The 19184-nt window shown below is 40.5% G+C and overlaps 2 protein-coding genes across 4 annotated transcripts; both read right to left on the bottom strand.

The window, feature by feature from the left end:
• Positions 1-1960: 1960 nt before the first annotated feature.
• ocstamp (osteoclast stimulatory transmembrane protein) lies at positions 1961-5903 on the bottom strand. Of its 2 annotated transcripts, none has more exons than XM_034537405.1 (3): positions 5736-5903; positions 3885-4872; positions 1961-3789 (listed from the first exon to the last, which is right to left on the bottom strand). In XM_034537405.1, the coding sequence occupies exons 1-3, from the start codon at positions 5876-5878 to the stop codon at positions 3436-3438; spliced, it is 1485 nt and encodes a 494-aa protein (XP_034393296.1). In that variant the 5' UTR covers positions 5879-5903; the 3' UTR covers positions 1961-3435. The 2 variants fall into 2 exon arrangements, with proteins under 2 accessions (XP_034393296.1, XP_034393297.1); XM_034537406.1 differs by having other exon boundaries at positions 3518-3821.
• A 2119-nt stretch (positions 5904-8022) lies between these two features.
• slc13a3 (solute carrier family 13 member 3) lies at positions 8023-18019 on the bottom strand. Of its 2 annotated transcripts, none has more exons than XM_034537258.1 (13): positions 17852-18019; positions 16999-17264; positions 16190-16353; positions 15468-15537; positions 14718-14897; positions 14505-14630; positions 14191-14283; positions 13991-14095; positions 13775-13872; positions 12601-12713; positions 12279-12440; positions 8872-9009; positions 8023-8796 (listed from the first exon to the last, which is right to left on the bottom strand). In XM_034537258.1, exons 1-13 carry the CDS (start codon positions 17957-17959, stop codon positions 8614-8616), a joined length of 1806 nt encoding a protein of 601 aa, XP_034393149.1. In that variant the 5' UTR covers positions 17960-18019; the 3' UTR covers positions 8023-8613. The 2 variants fall into 2 exon arrangements, with proteins under 2 accessions (XP_034393149.1, XP_034393148.1); XM_034537257.1 differs by having other exon boundaries at positions 16175-16353; positions 17852-17959.
• Between the last annotated feature and the right edge of the window lie 1165 nt (positions 18020-19184).

Consider the following 19184-nt stretch of genomic DNA (forward strand, 5'->3'; position numbering starts at 1 on the left):
TAGATACCAATATAAAGTTTTATATTTAAGGTGTGTAGTTTTTTGAGGGATATGTAATATAACATTCATAACTATATTATGTGTCTAATCACCTGAAACTAGCTTTTAATGAGTCCTTATCCACATGCAGAGTCCACCATGTTGCAACGCCATGTTTCCACATGGCCCAGAACCGACAGACCAGACAATGACACCAGGGAGAGCCTTTCTCGTTTTGACTTTATCTGAAGGCCACACATTGTCCCTTTCATGAAATAACAGTAATAGGCAATTTCCAACCTTGTGGCAAAAACAACAACATTATAAATATTCCAGCCACTCTCTATTTAAGAATGAAGGGATACCAAGTAAAAGGTAAACTTGAATCTTAATATAGGTCAACCTTTTATTTAACTTTCTGCTGGAGATGACATTTAATCACAACATCCATAAATATGCTTTCTGTGTGTTTCACAGCTGGTTATTCCTATTAGGTAGTTGACTGTGAAGAGAAAAGTTAAGCTCTGGTTGTCCGAATGATAAAGTGCATCTTAATGACCCAAAGCCATAATGTCCAACTCATTGATCCTTTTTCTTTAATAAAAAATGGTCCCCTGCTTTCCCAGAAAAGTTAGCCCTCAGCTAAAATACAAAAATACACAACACCCCCCTTTATATCCCTGTGAAACAAAAGTCAATTTATTTCATTAACAGTTGATTAATGTTAAGAAAAAAAAGTGTTGGACAGTAAACTGATATGTAGTAAATATTTTTAAGAGAAGAAAATGAGCAGCTTACCATCATTTGTAAAAAAAACAGCTCTCACTCTGGCGTGGTAGCAGCACTACAATCACCAAGAAACATAAATGAATGCTTATTCTTTCCCTAGAGTCGCTCGAGTCGTCCCTCCCTCTCTCTCTTGCTCTCCATCCCTTTTTTTTTTTTTATCAGTGCACCCCTCCCTTTCGTTCACTTCACACAACCATTACAGCCACACTGCAACACACTGCCTTGCACACAGCCACCAACTTAAAAATCAATTCCACCTCCCCACGTTGTGTCAACCACTGAGGCCATGGCTGTAATAACCCTGTAATTATGGACAGAACAGAGGAACTAGCCTGGAATTCAACACACTCTCCACTGCACTCATTGGTCATTCAATTGGCACTAATTACGAAGTAGACCTTATTTTGGTGCCACAAGGAGACATCTTTTTGACATCTTTTCTGTGAAAAGGAAATGAACATGGTTTTGCACGGATTCATGCGTGTGGAATTCAAAAAGTATCTTGAAGGACAAAAAGGAAGCAACATCATAAGATTAAGAGGTTTTTTTTATTCCTTTGTGGCTTTTTCAGCCCATGGCACTCTGCTTGTGTGGTAGATGCTGATACCGTTAAAACCTGCTCCCAATAGCTGTAAACATTAAGTAACAAAGGAAAAAAATCATCCACAAAATCTTTCTCAGAGCTACGGAAATAGATTCTTATAAACCACTCTCGGCTCGGAAAGCTCTCAAAGCCTTTTTTCTGTGCACAGGACTAAAGTATGAATGCTAATGCCTGACAGATGCTTGCATTTTCATCATTTCAAAGAGTGAGTCCACCAGGCTTCCTCTAATGAATAGATAGCAGAAGAAGAAAAAATCCTGTCCAGGTAATTGTTTGATTGAACTATCGCATGGTAAGAAGTGCATCCTATACTGTGTCTGAACAAATGTCAGAATATTCTATTGTGCTCGTCGACGTGCTGTGCATCCAAAATGTGTTCAAACCCACAGACATTTATTTTAAGTTCCAGTTGAGATCTGTCTTTTTTAGGGGTAATGTAAAAGATATCTTGAATATGTGAGGTTTATTATTTCGCTAAGTGTAAACATAAAGCTTCAATTAATAACTGGATGCAGAAAAGTGATAATGTCAGTGTAAACAAGTATTTTCAAACCTTAAAACTACTAAAGGAGAAAGAAAATGGCAAGATTGGACATGAACGGCTACATTTTATTTACTTTTGTTGAATACTTGATCATTTAGTTCACTAGCAATAAGCCCAGCAATGTCACACACAAACAGCAACACTCTGATGCTAAAATTCATGATGGAAAAGGCATGAATAGTTCTATGCATCATCTTTACACAAACTGCTGAAGTGAACAAAAAGTCAGAATTAAAAATAGATGATAAAGAGGTATTCTATAATAATAATTATTATTAGGATTGTATCTTAAAATACACTCCTGAGGGCTCATGGGATTTTTAAGAAGGGGTGTGCTGATAAAAATGCAAAACGTTTTCAGAGAAAGATATCTTCTTTTTTTGTAGTAAGGGCACACTGATTAAAATAGGCTGGTGAATTATTCGCTGTGCACATGAAACTGATTAATTTAATCTATTAAATTCATCTAGGCCAATAAAATATTCATAAAAACTGTAAGATCCAATCTATTGCTGTTCCTTTCCTGACAGGAGGTGCATTTTATTCTCTAGCCTCAGCTGCCCAAAGCACCATAGTGGCATCTAGTGGGACAGTGGGGTAAAGAGATAAGGCAAACAAGAAATAACACAAGTTTATACTGAACCACACAAGAAGACAAATGATACTGCACACACACACACACATTACAGAGAAAAATATACAGTAAAACACCAGCTCTGCAACATTTATATAAAAAACAACCACCTGAGCAGATGAGGTGGTATACATCTATAAAAACCACATCAGGTTTTAGTGTGGCGAGTGGTAACACGCCTGCACATGTTAAGGTGTTGGCACACAGGATGCTCTCTTCAGTTTAGCAGACACAAGAAGAGCAGTGAGTGATGTGCTGTCTCCTTATTTACAGTTTGCAGTTGCGCTATAGCAGCTCTATGAGGCGGTGTTTAGGCACAGCAATGCTTTGAGGCAAATGCACACTGCTACAGTGGCCCCATAATACTACGGCTGAATCCCCCTCCGGACGCCTAATTACTGCATATTGTGGAGAACCAAACCATTTGGGGGGTAAATGGATTGCATTATTTGTAGCTTTTCTAATCTTAGCGACCACTCAACGTGCTTTATAACACAAGTCAGCAGAGGTTATCATACAAAATGCCCGCTTTTCCCCAGGAGCGATACACATTCACAGCACTCTCACAGACAATTTGGGGTTCAGTCTCTTGCCCAAGGAAACTGCAGGGGCCTGGGATTGAACCACCGACTTCCCGCTTAGTGGATGGCCGCTCTACCTCCTGAGGTACGCTTCATATTTTTGGTATTTCTAAAATTTCATATGGCCCAAGACTGGCCTTCACATTTGAAATGGTTTATAACCGTCACCATTATATAATATAATAATATCATAATTATAATAATATAATTGTTGTAATCTCAACACACACCAACATTGCTATCCCAGCATGGCTGAAATGATCCTCAGAAACATTTGCCAACAGTTGCATTGTCCAGTAAACGTTCACCCACTGCCAAGCTCAACAGAAATGTGCTCTACTTGCTTTGTTCTACTCTGCTTCACTCGTACGTTCTTCATCGAGTAAGACTTTCTTCTCTCCTCTTGCTCTCTGAAAAAGGATGCAGAGATTTTCCTGCGCAGCCGTCTGGCGTAAACCTCGAGGAACACCAGCGAGTAGCTCATCACCCAGAGACATCCCAGCAACAGTGTGACTCCCAGGTTCGGAGCTGAAGTCGTCGCCTCACAGAGCGACGGCTCGGGGTTGAAAGTCCACTTGTAGTCCCTTTGGAAGTTTGTGAGCTCCCGTGTGACACAGAATTGTGGGATGATACAAAAGGCAGGGGGGAACCACTGAACCTATTTGGAGATTTAAAAAACAAGAGGACACACTTGAAAGAATGAGGAATGCAAATACTGCCGGAACAATAAAAGGAGCTACAGTCATGTCTTACCTTATAACTGACACTTATGCTCGCAGATGTCGGTGAGAAATCCAGTATCCACGGCACAATCGCCTGAACTATGTGATACACAACGTAATCCAAAGCTACTATTAAAGTTATTGCAATGAAATACAATGTTACCACAACCAGTGATATGAAACAGGAGGTACATTCCTGACTTGTTATTTTGCATCTTGTGGGATAAGTTTTCTTTTTCGCTCTTTGCGAGAGCCCTTTGGAGATGTAGTCGTTATCAAACTTAACAGATGCCAGATAGGATTTTAAGTAACGGGCAGATTCAAAGATTAGTATTGCCACAAAAATGGCAGCGAGGATGCGGTTCGACAGCAGTTTGTATTCTTTTAGCAGTTTCCTGGCATGTGAGAAGTTGAACTCTATCTGCGCAATCATCTTAGTAAACCTGCTTCTGACTTCTGACACATCAACATGCGTGAAATGATCTAACTTCCTCAAGTTGGTGACGATGCTCAAGTCTTCCCGCTTCACTTTGATGGCCTCCTCAACGAGGTCTCGCTTGGCTTTATTGAAAGGTTCAGACGAGTTTAATAAAGTCTTTGTGAATCCCTCAGCGGTGCACTTTAAGATGCGAGCGACCACGCCCACGTTCACCGTGATATTAGGGATGACGTTCAGAAGGAGAATCATGACAGAGGCTGTGATGAGGAGTTTGCGTCCCTGCTTGGTGCAGACGGTGGGCAGAGTCATGGTCAGCACACAGCGCAGAGGGTGACACAGGAACGAGACCAGAAACATGGCCGCGCCATAGATGCAGGCGGTCTGAATGGACGCGTCGTGGTTGTATTTCAAAGTATTTGACAGCCAGTGATGAAGCAGGCCGCCAGTGACAACGGTGAGTATGAAACAGAGAGACAGTAGAGTTGGGACGTCTCTGCCGGCAGGTGCAGGTGCAGAGTACACATCCCATAGATAAAGCAGGACAGATCCTAAAGCCTGTCTGAGAGATCCTGTTCTGTTCCTGAGGAAAGAAAACACAACCTGAACAAAATTGAGGAAAAGTTTTGGGAAATATTTGCTTTTGTGCAGAGAGTTAGATGAGAAACAGCAGACTGTTAACTTAGCTTGGCATAAAGACTCAGAAGCAGTTTGCCTGGTCCTGTCCAGATGTTTAAAGAATGGCATGAAAGCAAATGAGAAAAACTCTCAGAATGTTACACTATTAGCTTAACTTTGAAGCTACAGGCGATTAGCCTAGCCTAGCACAAAGACTATAAGCTCAGAGGGAAACAACCAAGCTCTCTCCAAAGGGAACAAAACACTTAAAACATATCTAAATATTAACTAATTAACACATTGTATGCATGTTTAATCTGTCCAGAACAGAAATGCAAAACATATTATTTTAATTAAATCTGTCTGCCAAGTTCTTCTGTGCAGTGTCTTCCCTTTAAAACCACAAATTGACATATTTCTCATGTTACTCTTCAAGACAGCAAACTTATTTCCCAAAATGCCAAGTCAAGTCAATTTTGTTGATACAGCCAGATATTACAAATCTGTACAGGAGTATAAATTCGGCAAAAGATCACTTTGCAGGTGCAATTGAGTACTCTAAGCCACAACAGTACTTAAATAAGGAGTCATTTGAATGAGACATTTTTAAATTCCAGTAAACTTTACAGAAATATACTGCAATTATCAATGACGCAGGCCTCAGAGTAAAGAAACGTTATACATAAACCACTTACTATGAAACCATTAGAATTAGATAGACATATATATATATATATATATATATATATATATAGATAGATAGATAATTTAATTGATAACGTCTCAATTAAAGAAATTACTAAATTAAAGATAAATAACAATTCTTACCTGACAGGAATAATAACATTTTCTGAGATGAACCTCATTCTCACGACATATATGACAGTATGAGTTGAAGGAAAAGCAGGATTGGGAAGTGTTGGAGGATTGTGAGGGTTAAAAGAGGAACTTCTCTGAACAGTCACTGTCATGTTGGTATTTGTGGGTCGCCTACAAGGTCCCACGTGGGAAATGTAAAGACAACTGTTGTGTAAATGACACAAAATCATATGGAGAGGCACGATGCAATCACACACACTCAATGTGACACAGGTCACCCTCTCAGAATGTGTTGCAACTTGTAGTGTTTGTTTATTAACACACACTTTGCAATGGTGGTCAGTGACCACATAATGAGAGATGTTAGAAGTTTTTTTTTTCTTCTGCTGAAAGGAGCAAACTCTTGTTTCAGTTGCATCACTGAACTGTTTCCGGTTGCATGTTGCAGGCCTTCACACCTCCAGTTTGTCACACAAAATGACTGACACACATCATCCACCGAAGTTACTAACGGAAAAAAAAAAGAACTGTTGCGTCATATTTTGTTGTTCTAAAAGGACAGAAATCAATAACAGAAGTCAGGCCTGTAGGTCAAGTTTTATCCCATATTAACTGTCAGTGTTACAACCACCACTAACAACCTACGACCTTGGAGCTTATGTGTTGCTAATACAGCATTCTGAGAAACTGAATTATTTGTATTTTTTTTAAACTCTTGTGACTCAACTTTCACTTCAAAGTCTTAAAATATTGAAAATTGTTCAGTGCCCCCCTCGATGATCGTTGATGATCGCCTATCGTTGATAGACACAAGGAGACCCCCTTCAACCACTTTACACCAATTTAAACCCTCCCGCAACATTAGTGGACCGTTATGTCATGTGACGTAGACTAAAGTGCATGAGAGTCTACAGAAGACCATTGTTTGTGTCCCATGCTGAAGTCAACGTTGACATGTTGTCATGAGTTGTAAGTGTCCTCAGTCGCGTGAGTCACTCTTATCCTACTGTGATTGTGTTGCCTAAACCTCACTTCCTGTGGAGACAGAAATTGACTTTGAAAGGATGCATGTTAGCCGACACGTTGGTATATAACGAGTACCTGTGCGTCGAGCTTCGATGCCAAGGAGCACTGACCAAGCGACAGTATCACTGTGTTGCACGTCCTGTGTTTCATGAGGGACAATTATTCTAATGTCACAGTTATCTATGTGTTTCCTTGCTACTGAACTTATTCATTTCACAATACCTTTGATCTAGCTGTTATCACAATTATTTCATCTTTTGCCCAACACCGTTATTTTGAAATTTCACATTGATTATAATGATATCAAAGGCAAACTGCTTTCTTCAGTATTTATTACAAGTGTGTTCCGCTCATAGCTGTGCACCTACACCAGTGAAGGCAGAACAACTTCATTAGAGCATCCCCAGATACTAAATGTCCTCTCTCTCCTCAGCACAAACAAACACACATACCGTAGTCTTGTACAGAGGTGATAGGGCATTGGTATGTGTTTGAACTAAGGATACGTTCTAATCTCTCTGTGGATCCTCAAAAAAAAATATATAAATCACCTTTGGTTCAGAACAAAGGTTGTTTAGACAGTTGGGTACATCCTGTCCTGGTCTGTGGCTTTTTGTTTCACTGTGAATGAACAGATCCGCCTACAAACGGTGAAGTATTTTGCACAAATTAACCAGCCTTGCACAAGTTAACCATTGTTGTCGGTTATGACGCCAAACAAACATTGTAAGGAATTTACAACTGTGCGCTCCCTTTGGCTCTCAGAGGTTAAAAAGTGCTAAGATATGTGATAAAACCTGCAGCAGTACAGTCATAGATAATCACAACCTAAGGAGTGAGGGTTACATTTTGGATTAAAACTAAAGCAGAATTCAGCGGTTGCAAATATTCTGCCATAAAATCGTTATAATGAACCAAAATGCTCTCCACACAGGCACATACATTGACCACATGCAACTAAAGTATGACATTGTGTGATGTAAACTATATTATAGTTATGTTGAGTTGATGATCTAATAACAGTTATTGCCACTAGTCTGCACTGTTCAGGCGGCTGGAGGTGAGCGGGGTACGTGCAGAGAGAAGAAGGAGAAGGAGGGGGTCGTGGAGAGCGAGGTCTTCACTAAAGTTACGAGGAAAACCCAGAACGTGTTGTACTGATTTATTCCTGATCACACACCCACGTCGCTTACAGTGGCATGATTTCATTTATTTTCTCTTTTATATCATCAACATACAAACAATTGATTTGTAATGGCAGTTATATAAATGCAAATCACTTTGTAACAAAATTAACTATTAGGGATTCATTCTCTAATGTAGAAAGATCTTTTTGAAAATATTGTTTATATCCAATAGCTTTAAACTTAAGATGTGCCATATACATAAACAAGTCACATGATCAGGGATTCTAACCTAAAGTCAAAATAGTATAATAATAATAATAATAATAATAATAATAATAATATATTTATATCAAATATATATTTAAACATAATTATTCACAGATCCATCACTCATTCTTCCAACAGAGGTGAGCTGAGCATCAATGCAAACAAAAATATAACACTTCAGAGCTCCTGTTGTTGAGGTTAAATGCCTCTCTTTTTTTTAGGAAGGAAGAGAGCAAAATAGTGTTGCTTGTTTTGATCTTCTTGCACCATTTTACTACAACTTAAAACTTGTAGTGTGCCAAACATATCAGTTCTCAGGAGGAAATCCTGCTACTTGAGTGTCACAAATGTAATAAATGCATCATAGCAGGTAACAGCTGAAGCTCCCAGGCGTCTACAGACAGACGTACAGTATGTCCCTGTTTAGAGTTAAATCTTTGTGAAGTCTTCTGATACTCTTTGGGTAATCAGAGCGTAGCGTTGAGTGACTGGACAGGTGACAGGTGCATGTCAGTAACAGCAGCAGACTTGTTCATGGGGTGGGCCCATTCTGGATACGAGTGCAAGTCAAACATGGCCACGCCCCACGTGTTCATGGCCAGAGTGACACAGAGGATGCCCAGGATGTTCATCACAATGCCAGTTTTCACCTGAGAAAACAGGAGCAGAAAACATGAAGGGAGGTGATGAAAGGTATGTTTAAGTGTCTGATGCAATGATCTTACCATGTCTTTGACCATGAGATGTCCTGATGCAAAGGCAATGGAGTTGGGTGGTGTGGACACTGGCAGCATGAAGGCATATGAACATCCTATTGTTGCAGGTATCATGAAGTACAGAGGGTTCACTAAGCTGTGAATAGCCTGCAGAGACAAAGACAAATCCAGTGCGTTTTTAGGGTGGGCTGTAAATCATTTCATACCTTCGGTGGCACCATTATTGCAAACTTATTTCATATCGGAATAGCATTGTTTAAACCCACAAAGATTTATATTCAAAACCAGAGATAGCAAATATGTCAGCCACAGAAAATGACACACACAACGTCTTGATTTTTCAATTTGATGTAAAATGTTGAGGCCTTGAAGCCTTGCGTTTACGTGAAATAGGTCTAATGCCACGCTTGCACCTCTGTAGGCCACCGAAGATTCTGGGAATTACTTTGGTCATTAGATGTGGGCCATTTGTTCAACATTTTATTGGCAATCTATTCAATAGCTGTTCAGGAATTTCAGTCTGTACCTAACGCCACAATGGGTGGTCATGGTCCAATACATCTTTCATATATATCATGGGTCTCCAACTCGCGGCCCGCGGGACAATATTTTGTGGCCCCCTACTTGACATCAAAGTTTAGTGTTTTTCTCACACACACGATTTTTGGACACTTTCATTTGATTGAAGTCCGCAAAACCCCCTCCGGAGAACGGCCGGTCCCGTGTTGTGATCCCAAATGGCTCATGGACTGAGTTTTTCTTGTTGACGTCACACAGGAGCTGAATGTACAAGGCAGCTTGTCAGCGCTGTTATGACAACGTCAGAGCATTCTCCACACAACTTGTGTTATGGAAAGCCCAGCTCTCTCAGACAGACCTCTGCCATTTCCCAGCATGCAACTCACTAATATTAATAATAATATATCCTTTATTGATCCCCATGGGTAAATTCTTCTCTCCATTGGACCCATCCTTAGTTATTAAGGAGCAATGCGCTGCAGTGAAGCACCCCGGGAGCAACTGGGGGTTCAGTGTCTTGTTCAAGGGCACTTCAACATGAAACTATGGGGAGAGCGGGGATGGAAGTGGGTACCTTGTGGTTACGGGACTCTCCCCACTGAACTACAGCCGACTAATGTATGCACAACATTCAGTGGTGAGAAGTATGCTGATGCCATTGTAAAGCTACAGGGGGAATTTGATCACAGCTTTGAGGGCTTCAAGACACACAGAGACACTTTTCAAATGTTTGTTGACCTTCTCCTTCGATGTGCAAGATGCCCTCCTGTGCTTCATGTGGAGCTCATGGACCTGCAGTGCAACGCTGAACTCAAAGCCAAGTTCAGGGAGGTGAGTGGATGAGCAGACAAGCCGCCACCTTCCCTGAGCTTTCCAGGATGTTCAAGCGGACCATGTGCCTTTCTGGGAGCACATATCTGTGTGAAAAGCTCTTCTCCACCATGAACTTTAAAAAGTCAAAGTACAGGTCCAAACTCACTGATGAGCATCTTCAAGCCGGACTGAGGGTTTCCACTGTTTCCTCCCTCAAGCCGAATGTGGCTCAGCTGTGTGAGAGGAAGCACTGCCAGGTCTGTGGCAGCAAGGAGTAGACAAGAGAAGCCCATGTGAAGAACCGTTCATGTTCGTTCATGTTCTGAAGAACCTGTTCAACCGTTCAGCTGGGCCTTCAATACCATTATCCCCCATAAACTGCATAAAAAAGCTCAAAGCTGCATAAACTCAAAAACCTTGGACTTTCTACATCACTCTGTTCATGGATTCTGGACTTTCTATCAAAGAGACCACAGAATGTGAGGATAGGGAACCTGACATCGACAACCACCATCCTGAACACTGGTGCACCTCAGGGCTGTGTGCTCAGCCCAGCCCTCTTCACTCACTTCACCCAGGACTGCTCGCCCATCTATAAAGTGAATAGTTTGCAGACGACACCACTGTGGTGGGACTCATCTCAAACAACGATGAGACGCACTACAGACAGGAGGTCCAACATCTGGCTGAGTGGTGCTCGGACAACGACCTGGTCCTGAACACCACCAAGACCAAGGAAGTCATAGTGGACTTCAGGAGATCCAGGAAGACCACACCCTCTCCACTCTACATAAGTGGGGAGGAGGTGGAGAGGGTGGACAGCATCAAATTCCGGGGACTCCACATTTCCAAAGACATCACATGGGCCCTGAACACATCACACCTGATGAAGAAAGCCCAGCAGAGGCTCTTCTTCCTGAGGAAGCTGAAACAAGCTGGCCTGTCCCCTACACTTCTGGTTAACTTTTACAGAAGTGTAATAGAAAGCATCATCTGCCAGTGCTTTACTGTGTGATACTCCAGCTGCACAGCAGAGAACAGGAGGGACCTGGCCCGGGTGGTTAGAACCGCACAGAGGATTGTGGGAGTTACCCTCTCTGACCTGGACACCGTGTATGTGGGCCGCATCCAAAAGAAAGCCAGAAACATCTACACAGACATTACACACCCGGGGCAATCTCTGTTTGATCCACTGCCATCAGGAAGAAGATTCAGGGCTATTAAACCCCAAACTAACAGGCTGAGGAACAGTTTTTTCCCCAGAGCGGTTTCCTCCATCACCCCCACCACACCTACCACCCCACCCAGCTCACACCTCACATCTTTCTCACTTTTAAGCCATTGCTGTCTGTGTTTTATGTTTTATTTATTTTTATGTTTTATTTATTTTTAAATGTCTTGTTTTTAAATCTGAATGTCCTGTCTTAAATGTTTTTATACATGTTTTTATCTGTTACTGCTGTACTAACTGAGTTTCCAACTTAATTTCGTTGTATGTTTTTTACAATGACAATAAACATCCTTATCCTTATCCTTATGTTCTAAAGAACCGTTCATGTTTGTTCATGTTCTGAAGAACCCGTTCAACCGTTCATGTTCTGCAGAGCCGTTCATGTTCGTTATTAATAAAGATTGAGAAGATTGGATCAGTTGTACTTTTTTTTTTGGAATACTTGATGTGGCCCAGCCTCACCCAGACTCTACCTCCAGCGGCACCAGGTAAATTGAGTTTGAGACCCCTGATATATATGATAACTCAGACACTTCCAATACATCCTGTAAACGATTCTCTGAGTGCGTACTTTGCAGTGTGGGCACCGCTGGAAAGTACAAAATCCTCCAAATAATCATTACTGACAACAGTAGTTAATGTCCAACAGGCTACAACCATAAAAGAACATGTATTGTAAAGAGTTAAACAACTCTACTAATCCTTTGACAAACATAAAGAACGAGGTCAGCAACAACCCCTGTTCCCTGTCAAGTTCATGAGTTTCCACAGCTTGTCTTGTCAATGAGTCTGACTGTCATCTTAATCATCAACAGAAATCACACCCACAATATGTCTTTAAGTTTGGTCTTACCAGTTCAGCAATGACGGGTAAAAATATGATAATTGTGGCAGTGTTGCTGGCGAACTCAGTGAAACAGGCCAGGAAAGCAGTGATCAACATCACAGCTGCAGCAGGAGGGACCTCAGCCAACGGCTGGAGGTGGGCCCCAATCCATGTGGCGAGTCCGGACTCCTGCCAAATGCCACAGGATCAGGGGGGGGGGGGGGTCAAAGGTCAAATCTCAACATAATAAAGCAAAGTGGAGAACAGAACCAAACGGAGCAGAGGAAAGAGGAGACATGTTCTCTCTCTCTCATGTACAACTGCAATGCGATTGTAACAACATGCTTACCTCGCAAGCTTTAGCCATAGCGAAGCCGCCCCCGAGCAACAGAATGATATTCCAGGGAACAGAGTCCTGAGCTTTCTTCCATGATAAGAGAGGCACATAAGGAGTATTTGATGCTGAGAAAAAATATGGAGGGAAACAATCAATGAAGATGTTGATATTATTTCTCATAAAACATGTCCATATGGACAATGTTTTCTCACACCACTGGTGTGTGCTGATTCAATATGAGATTTGGTATTTAGTAGGTCAAATTTCCACATACTTCCTGTACATACTTATTTAAAGGAATATTTATTTTTAAAGCATGCAACAGAATAACAGAAATGGGCCACTATAAGGTGCTTTTTGCAGTGTTTTATGTGATGTTTTATACATTGCTGATGATTTTGTTGTTGTTATTGTTGTTGTTACTATTTTCTGTACTGTATCTTACGTGTTTTGGTGAGATAAGGATGTTCCATACTGGTTGAAAAGGAATTTGTAATCTTGACCTACATTGACAAATTGACAAATGAGCCCCGTGATTTGCTGTTTTTTCTCTCTCTTGCGTCCAGCAGTTTATTTGACCAGCTGAGCATAACAATCACAATCACACACAAACACACACACTCACACGTGTCTCCAGCGCACACAGAACGGATGCGTACAAACTGTACTCGCACACACACACAAACAAAAAAAACCAGAGTGTGACAACATAGTTTTAAGAGATTATTCTAATCACAGAAACAGAGAAACTACAGTTTCAGCTCCAGACTCCAAATGCACTCAGACTCTCTAATCTACATTATTAACATTCCTTGACATATTTGCAGTATTTGCAATAGTTGTTCTGGAGACACAGAGTGAACGTCTTTGAGTCTTTCACAAATATGTGTTCATCAATATTAACTTGTGACTCCACAAGCCACTACTAACTGGTTGCTTCCATTTCTTATCTCGTTTGTTATCTCATTTGTTCATAAATGATATTCTCACTTTGTTCCTTTTTACAGCACTTTTTGTCCGGGACAAATCTAATTAAATATGTTTATTTCGCCGATATACATATATATATATATATATATATATATATATATATATATATATATATATATATATTTATAAGATAACATTAGAATACTATGTTAATTAAACGTGAATAGATGTGTTGTTTATAGTAAAGCTCACTGACCTTGAGGGTCAAACCACCAGCTCAGAGAAGGTTTCTGAGACGGGAAGAAGAACAACATGGACACAATAATCACACCAGTGACTGCGTCTGAGACGTACCTGCAAGACAACACGGAGGGATTTCCCCATCATAGATAGACAATAATAAACAAATGCCTTAATACATAAAAATGGATCATTTCCAAACAAGAAATTAGATCAAGTGCACCTTTCTTACCCTTTAATAAAAAACACAGACCAGCCGGGGAAAAATTTGGGATCTCTCGTGAAAAGCAGAACGGCAAACAATACAAAAAAGAAAGAGATAGCTCCCTCTGCAAAACTGAAAGGGAAGTTGAAGTCAGAAAAATGGCTCTGGGATAAAAAAACTAAAAGATCCTGTATTGCATGATATTTGAAGACATACACAATTCTTACTTTATGGGCCCTAGTTTTCTGTAATCTTCCTGTATTAGAGCCTGTGCTCTGGCCTCGGCTTGGGCTCTCCGGTCGTATTTCGTGAAGCACAATCTGCATGAAATAAAATGAATACACTATGTGAAACATATTTAAGATAAACAAACCATGGTAATTCTGACAATAAACAGCATTTACCCTCATACGGAAATAGAACCATCGTGATATTTTGCCTTTAATGTGATAGCTAAAAATTCGAAAGTCGAAATATTATTTTTAAAAGATTTAATAAAGTTTCTCAATCTGCAATAAGCAAACGCCTGACACCCCATTACCGTGAATTCAATCCCCCGTGGAGAAATGCAATCCAAATCCATCCAAAAAACAGGAACATGACCATCAGCGGGAAAGCGAACGCAAACCAAGAGCCGAAGTTGATGAGGTCGCAGTCTGGAAAGTAGCTGTAAGACAATGAACGTTTTGTCAAACTGCTGCTTGTTTTATTGAAGTTTTGACTATAAAATTGCTGTGCAAAAATAAAAAGTGACTTTTTCAGCTGTCCAATCAGGATGAGGTTGGGCGCGGTGCCCGTCAGCGTGGCGGTCCCTCCGATACTCGCTGCGTAAGGGATACAGATCAAGAATCCTTTCCACACCTTCAGTTGGTACTTGGACTCCGTTCGGATCTCCTCCGCCGTCCTCGTGTCGCTCTGCTCGGTCCCATCCGCCCTTTTTGAAGTTTGAAGAGAAATGATTACTTCAAACGAACGGCGGTCAAGGACATGAACTCCACCAGAGTTTAACGGGACTTAGGAAATACGCATATTTGCTTTCTTGCTGAGAGTTAGATGAGAAGATTGATACCGCTCTCATGTCTTTACAATACACATGGTAATTAAAGCCAGCAGCTGGTTAGCTCAGTTTAGCATAAAGACTGAGAACAGGGGCACCAGATATAGCCTTGTTCTGACCAGAGCTAACGAAACCCACCTCCCTCTAAAGCTCCCTCTTTACACAACAAGGTTTTTTACTAAAGGTTTGAGATGCTTCCTGTGATTGTCTTCCTTTTGGAGAGAGCTGAGTTGTTTCCCTCTGCTTTCAGGTTTGATGCTAAGTCTCCTGGCTGGAGCTTTATTTACCATTCAGACATGAGAGCACTATTCACTACTAACTAAAAATACATATCCATTTTTGGCAAAATGTTAAACTCCCTTTAAGAAAGCACAATTCAAACATCACGAGAGTTGGTTGTTTGAGGGTGTATCGGATTGTGTAAAACCATTTCAGTGTTTTTCTCACCCGTCTATTGACAGCAATTGTTTTTCGGAGGGGACCGAGGGCAGTGAATGCAGCTTTACAGGAGAATGACCTGAAAGAAAGGGAAACAAAAAGTGTGTTAAACACGAGTCAAATATTGCCCTCTGTGTGAAGGGAAATGTTCTGTACTGTTCATATTCAATCACTTACCACTTGATTATTGACTAACTTTGTATTAAAGGACAAAACTGTACGAAGTTCACATCTGAGGTTATATATTAAAGAACCGTGAGAGCAAGCCTAAAACAAAACAAACCATCTTCTTTGCACATTTTAGTAACCTCACCTTTTGGACATCTTTTAACAACAAATAAAACTAGCATTATTATTTGTATGATTTTCAGTGATTTGGTTATTTACACATCCAGCAGTTATGGAGCAACAGTATCTAACATTATTTATTTGGAGTTGTGTTTCTAGCCACTTGAACAAAGTCAATTCAAATAGTTACTCTCTTTTATTTCTGTTTTACTCCAGAGAAAAATATTGCACATTGTGTTGATCAGAGCCACAAAAATCAGCTGAAAGACAAAATGTTCCGTAGTACTGAGGGGAACTCATCACTAATCACTATACCTTCCACATTATACATTTATTATTTATAATTTCAGCCATTGTTAGAATAGCTACATTGATTAGATCAGCTCTAAGTAAACAGTCACATGTCAGGTAAGCGACATACAACGTACCATTTATTATATCACCTTCAATGCCCGCTGTGATCTTGCTGTTCTCTTTCAGGGTCTCCAGGTCTCCAAACAGACTCTCCAGGATGGCATTAGCAATAGGGAGCATCATGGCTGTGGTGGCGGTGTTGCTGAGCCACATGGACAGGAAGGACGAGGTCAGCATCATTCCCAGTATGAGCCTAGGAAAGTAATTCAATCTCAAATCAGTAACTTAAATCATGGCTGCTGACTTGGAAGATGATCTTTTTGGAATAAGGAGCACTTTCACATACAGGATCATATCGATATTCTATATTTTCGTCAATAAATCCCAGAAAAAGTCCAAGACCAGCTACCATGTTAGTCCCTTTCTCATTTTTTGACTTCACTGCCCTGTCTTTGGCCCCGACACATAAAGACTGAAGACATACATTCATATATCTTTTAAAACATCTTTTTATTTCCTATGACAGCTCAACTTTTTAAAGCACTTTTTAAAGCAAACATTGTTTAAACAGGGACACATAGTGTATTTGTTTGGGACTATTTTCAGCTGCAGATTAATACATATTGGGTGCTCTATAGTGAGCATATTGTCAGCAGCAGTATGGTGCATGTTGGATTGGCTCGAAATAAACCACATAACCCATATTCATTATAACAAAAGAACATGTTTCTTGGTGCAACTGTGTGGCTGACTGGAATTGAGCTCTGTGGCAAAGAGGAATATCCGGATTTGTATATACAGGAAGTACTTGCACAGATACAAGTTCATTGTTGGTCTTGTACTTTTCATGAGATGTATTATAAATTAGAGAAATTAAAGAATTTCATAATTTTCTCACCAGGCTGGTTTTACTCCGACGATAGAGAGGACCTTCAGGGCGATTCTGCGATGCAGACCGCACTCCTCGATGGACGACGCCATCACTAGGCCACTGAGGAAGAGAAAATTGGTTTCGAGGAAGTACTGAGGGCAGACTCTTTTGGATGGAAGAATTCCCAGTGTTGGGAAGAGGCAGACCGGAAGCATCGCAGTGACGGCCAGAGGAAGGGCTTCTGTGCACCAAAACATAGCCATCAGCATCACCACATAAAGACATTTTCCCTCCTAAAAGATAAACAACAGGTGATTGTTAAAAAATTTAAAAAAGGAAGCAAATTAACAATTGTGTTTCACAAGTGATGTATTGCAGTACATACAATAAAATACATAAACAATAGTGCAGGGCATTGCGGGATTACTGCTAATTACTACTTTAATGGCTGGTTCAACATATACATACTATATAACACGCATTAAAAAAACATGCTATGCTTCTATGAACTTATTTGGTATACAAAGTAGCACATCTAAAATTAGTAGTTTGTTAATGTTAGAACACAAAAATAGCGAAATTAAATACAACAATTAAATCATAAAAATGTAATATTCTATTGTAATAGGCTATAACACTTTCAAAAGGATCCAATCTGCATAATACCTAGGGTTTGTGTATGCTGATAATACTACGGCGTACTTTTACTAAAGTAGCTCAACAATTAAAATCCCGTCTTGTCCTGTGGTCTACTTTTATGTAACGGGTCTGAGTACTTCTTCCACCACTGAGCCGGTGATGAATTGATTCATTAATAATTGATTAATTATTCATGACGAAAATACAACCACGTGAACTAATGGCGTAACATCTCACTCACCTTCTCCGGGAGAGTGAACAGGAGTGGCAATAACAGGAGTGGGACGAGCAGGAGGATCAGCTGTTTGTGGATGCACCACAGCTTCTTGGATACTACAGATAGTTTCATCTCCAGAGTAAAGTGTTGCTCCGTTTAGGAGGAGAAGGAGCAGCAGACTGGCTGAGAGGAGCAAGGACGCACTCTGAAGCCTCTCTCTCCTGGTTCAAGATTAACTACGCCTCCTGGTCAGGTGCGGAGCGAGTCAAAAGACACAAAAAAAAGAAGAAAAAAAAGTAAAACTAGAAAGCACTGCTGTATATTTACAACTATATGCAAGTTACTTTTCCCCAGTGAGTATAACAAGTGGTAATTGTCACAGTTTGATCCTCTGTCCATACCCCCCCTCCCCCCCCCCCCCCCCCCCCCCCCCCCCCCCCCCCCCCCCCCCCCCCCCCCCCCCTCCCACACACACACACACACACACACATTTGCCTCATCTGCTCTGCCTGTGATTTTAATATTTTAGGGTTGGATTCATTATGTAACCGAGTAGGAAAACCGATTCTGACAGTAGAACCACTAGAGGGCACTATACTTCAGAGAAAGCTAGCGGGAAGTGAAATCCCTGTTTTCCAGCGACTAACTTGCAGCCCTTTGGAGTTGTTTTCCGTGTGGGTGAATATGTTCGAAAATGTTTATTTCTGTAGGAAACGATCGAAACGTGAGTGAATAGAAGTCAGGAAATTTATCGTTTTTACGCTATATGCGCCGATGGTGATTCACTTGGTCCGATGTTTATAGATTTTTATCAACGTTCATGAGAGGACTGCAAGGCTAATAACGTTTAGCTTTTTAAGATCATCCTACAGGTATACATTCTGTTATCATTCATGTTCGACAACATTTAATCTGAGTGCATTGTACCGAAATTATTGTTTTTAATTTCAGAGTTAACTGTGGTATTGTTTGTTTTATTTTATTTTTGTATTAACAGAAGAGCTAACAGTTTTGTATGCATCGAAAGCATGCACTAAATGTAGATTATTGCACTGATTGTTTGCACAGTTTCAAGGTGCATTAAGTTAGCTAAGGATTCAAGCCACTTTATTAGATGGGTTGATGCACTTCAGAGGTTAGTGACCAAGATTTGTGAAACATTTGGATGTTTAAATGGTGATCACATTTTTTAAGAGAGATTTTGTGTTACAGTGTAACTCTTTGTTATATCTAATACAAATTCCAAATGAACTCTATCCTATAAAGAGTAGTTGAGAAATAAAAATCCCTAAATATAGTTTTGTGTGTGTGGTGTCATACCACATTTCACCTGCCGATTATCACACAGTTTAAACAT

Source organism: Cyclopterus lumpus, chromosome 7, assembly GCF_009769545.1.
Source record: "Cyclopterus lumpus isolate fCycLum1 chromosome 7, fCycLum1.pri, whole genome shotgun sequence".
Lineage (NCBI taxonomy): Eukaryota > Metazoa > Chordata > Actinopteri > Perciformes > Cyclopteridae > Cyclopterus > Cyclopterus lumpus.

What these genes read in the sequence shown, in the direction of transcription:
- ocstamp (XM_034537405.1), bottom strand. Translation starts at nt 5,878, where the DNA reads ATGACAGTGACTGTTCAGAGAAGTTCCTCTTTTAACCCTCACAATCCT. An exon ending in AATGTTATTATTCCTGTCAG is followed by an intron (nt 4,873 to 5,735) that starts GTAAGAATTGTT and finishes TTCTTTCCTCAG; the next exon opens with GAACAGAACAGGATCTCTCA. An exon ending in GCATAAGTGTCAGTTATAAG is followed by an intron (nt 3,790 to 3,884) that starts GTAAGACATGAC and finishes ATCTCCAAATAG; the next exon opens with GTTCAGTGGTTCCCCCCTGC.
- slc13a3 (XM_034537257.1), bottom strand. Translation starts at nt 17,959, where the DNA reads ATGAAACTATCTGTAGTATCCAAGAAGCTGTGGTGCATCCACAAACAG. An exon ending in CTATGGCTAAAGCTTGCGAG is followed by an intron (nt 12,441 to 12,600) that starts GTAAGCATGTTG and finishes GGCATTTGGCAG; the next exon opens with GAGTCCGGACTCGCCACATG. An exon ending in TACCCGTCATTGCTGAACTG is followed by an intron (nt 9,010 to 12,278) that starts GTAAGACCAAAC and finishes TTGTCTCTGCAG; the next exon opens with GCTATTCACAGCTTAGTGAA.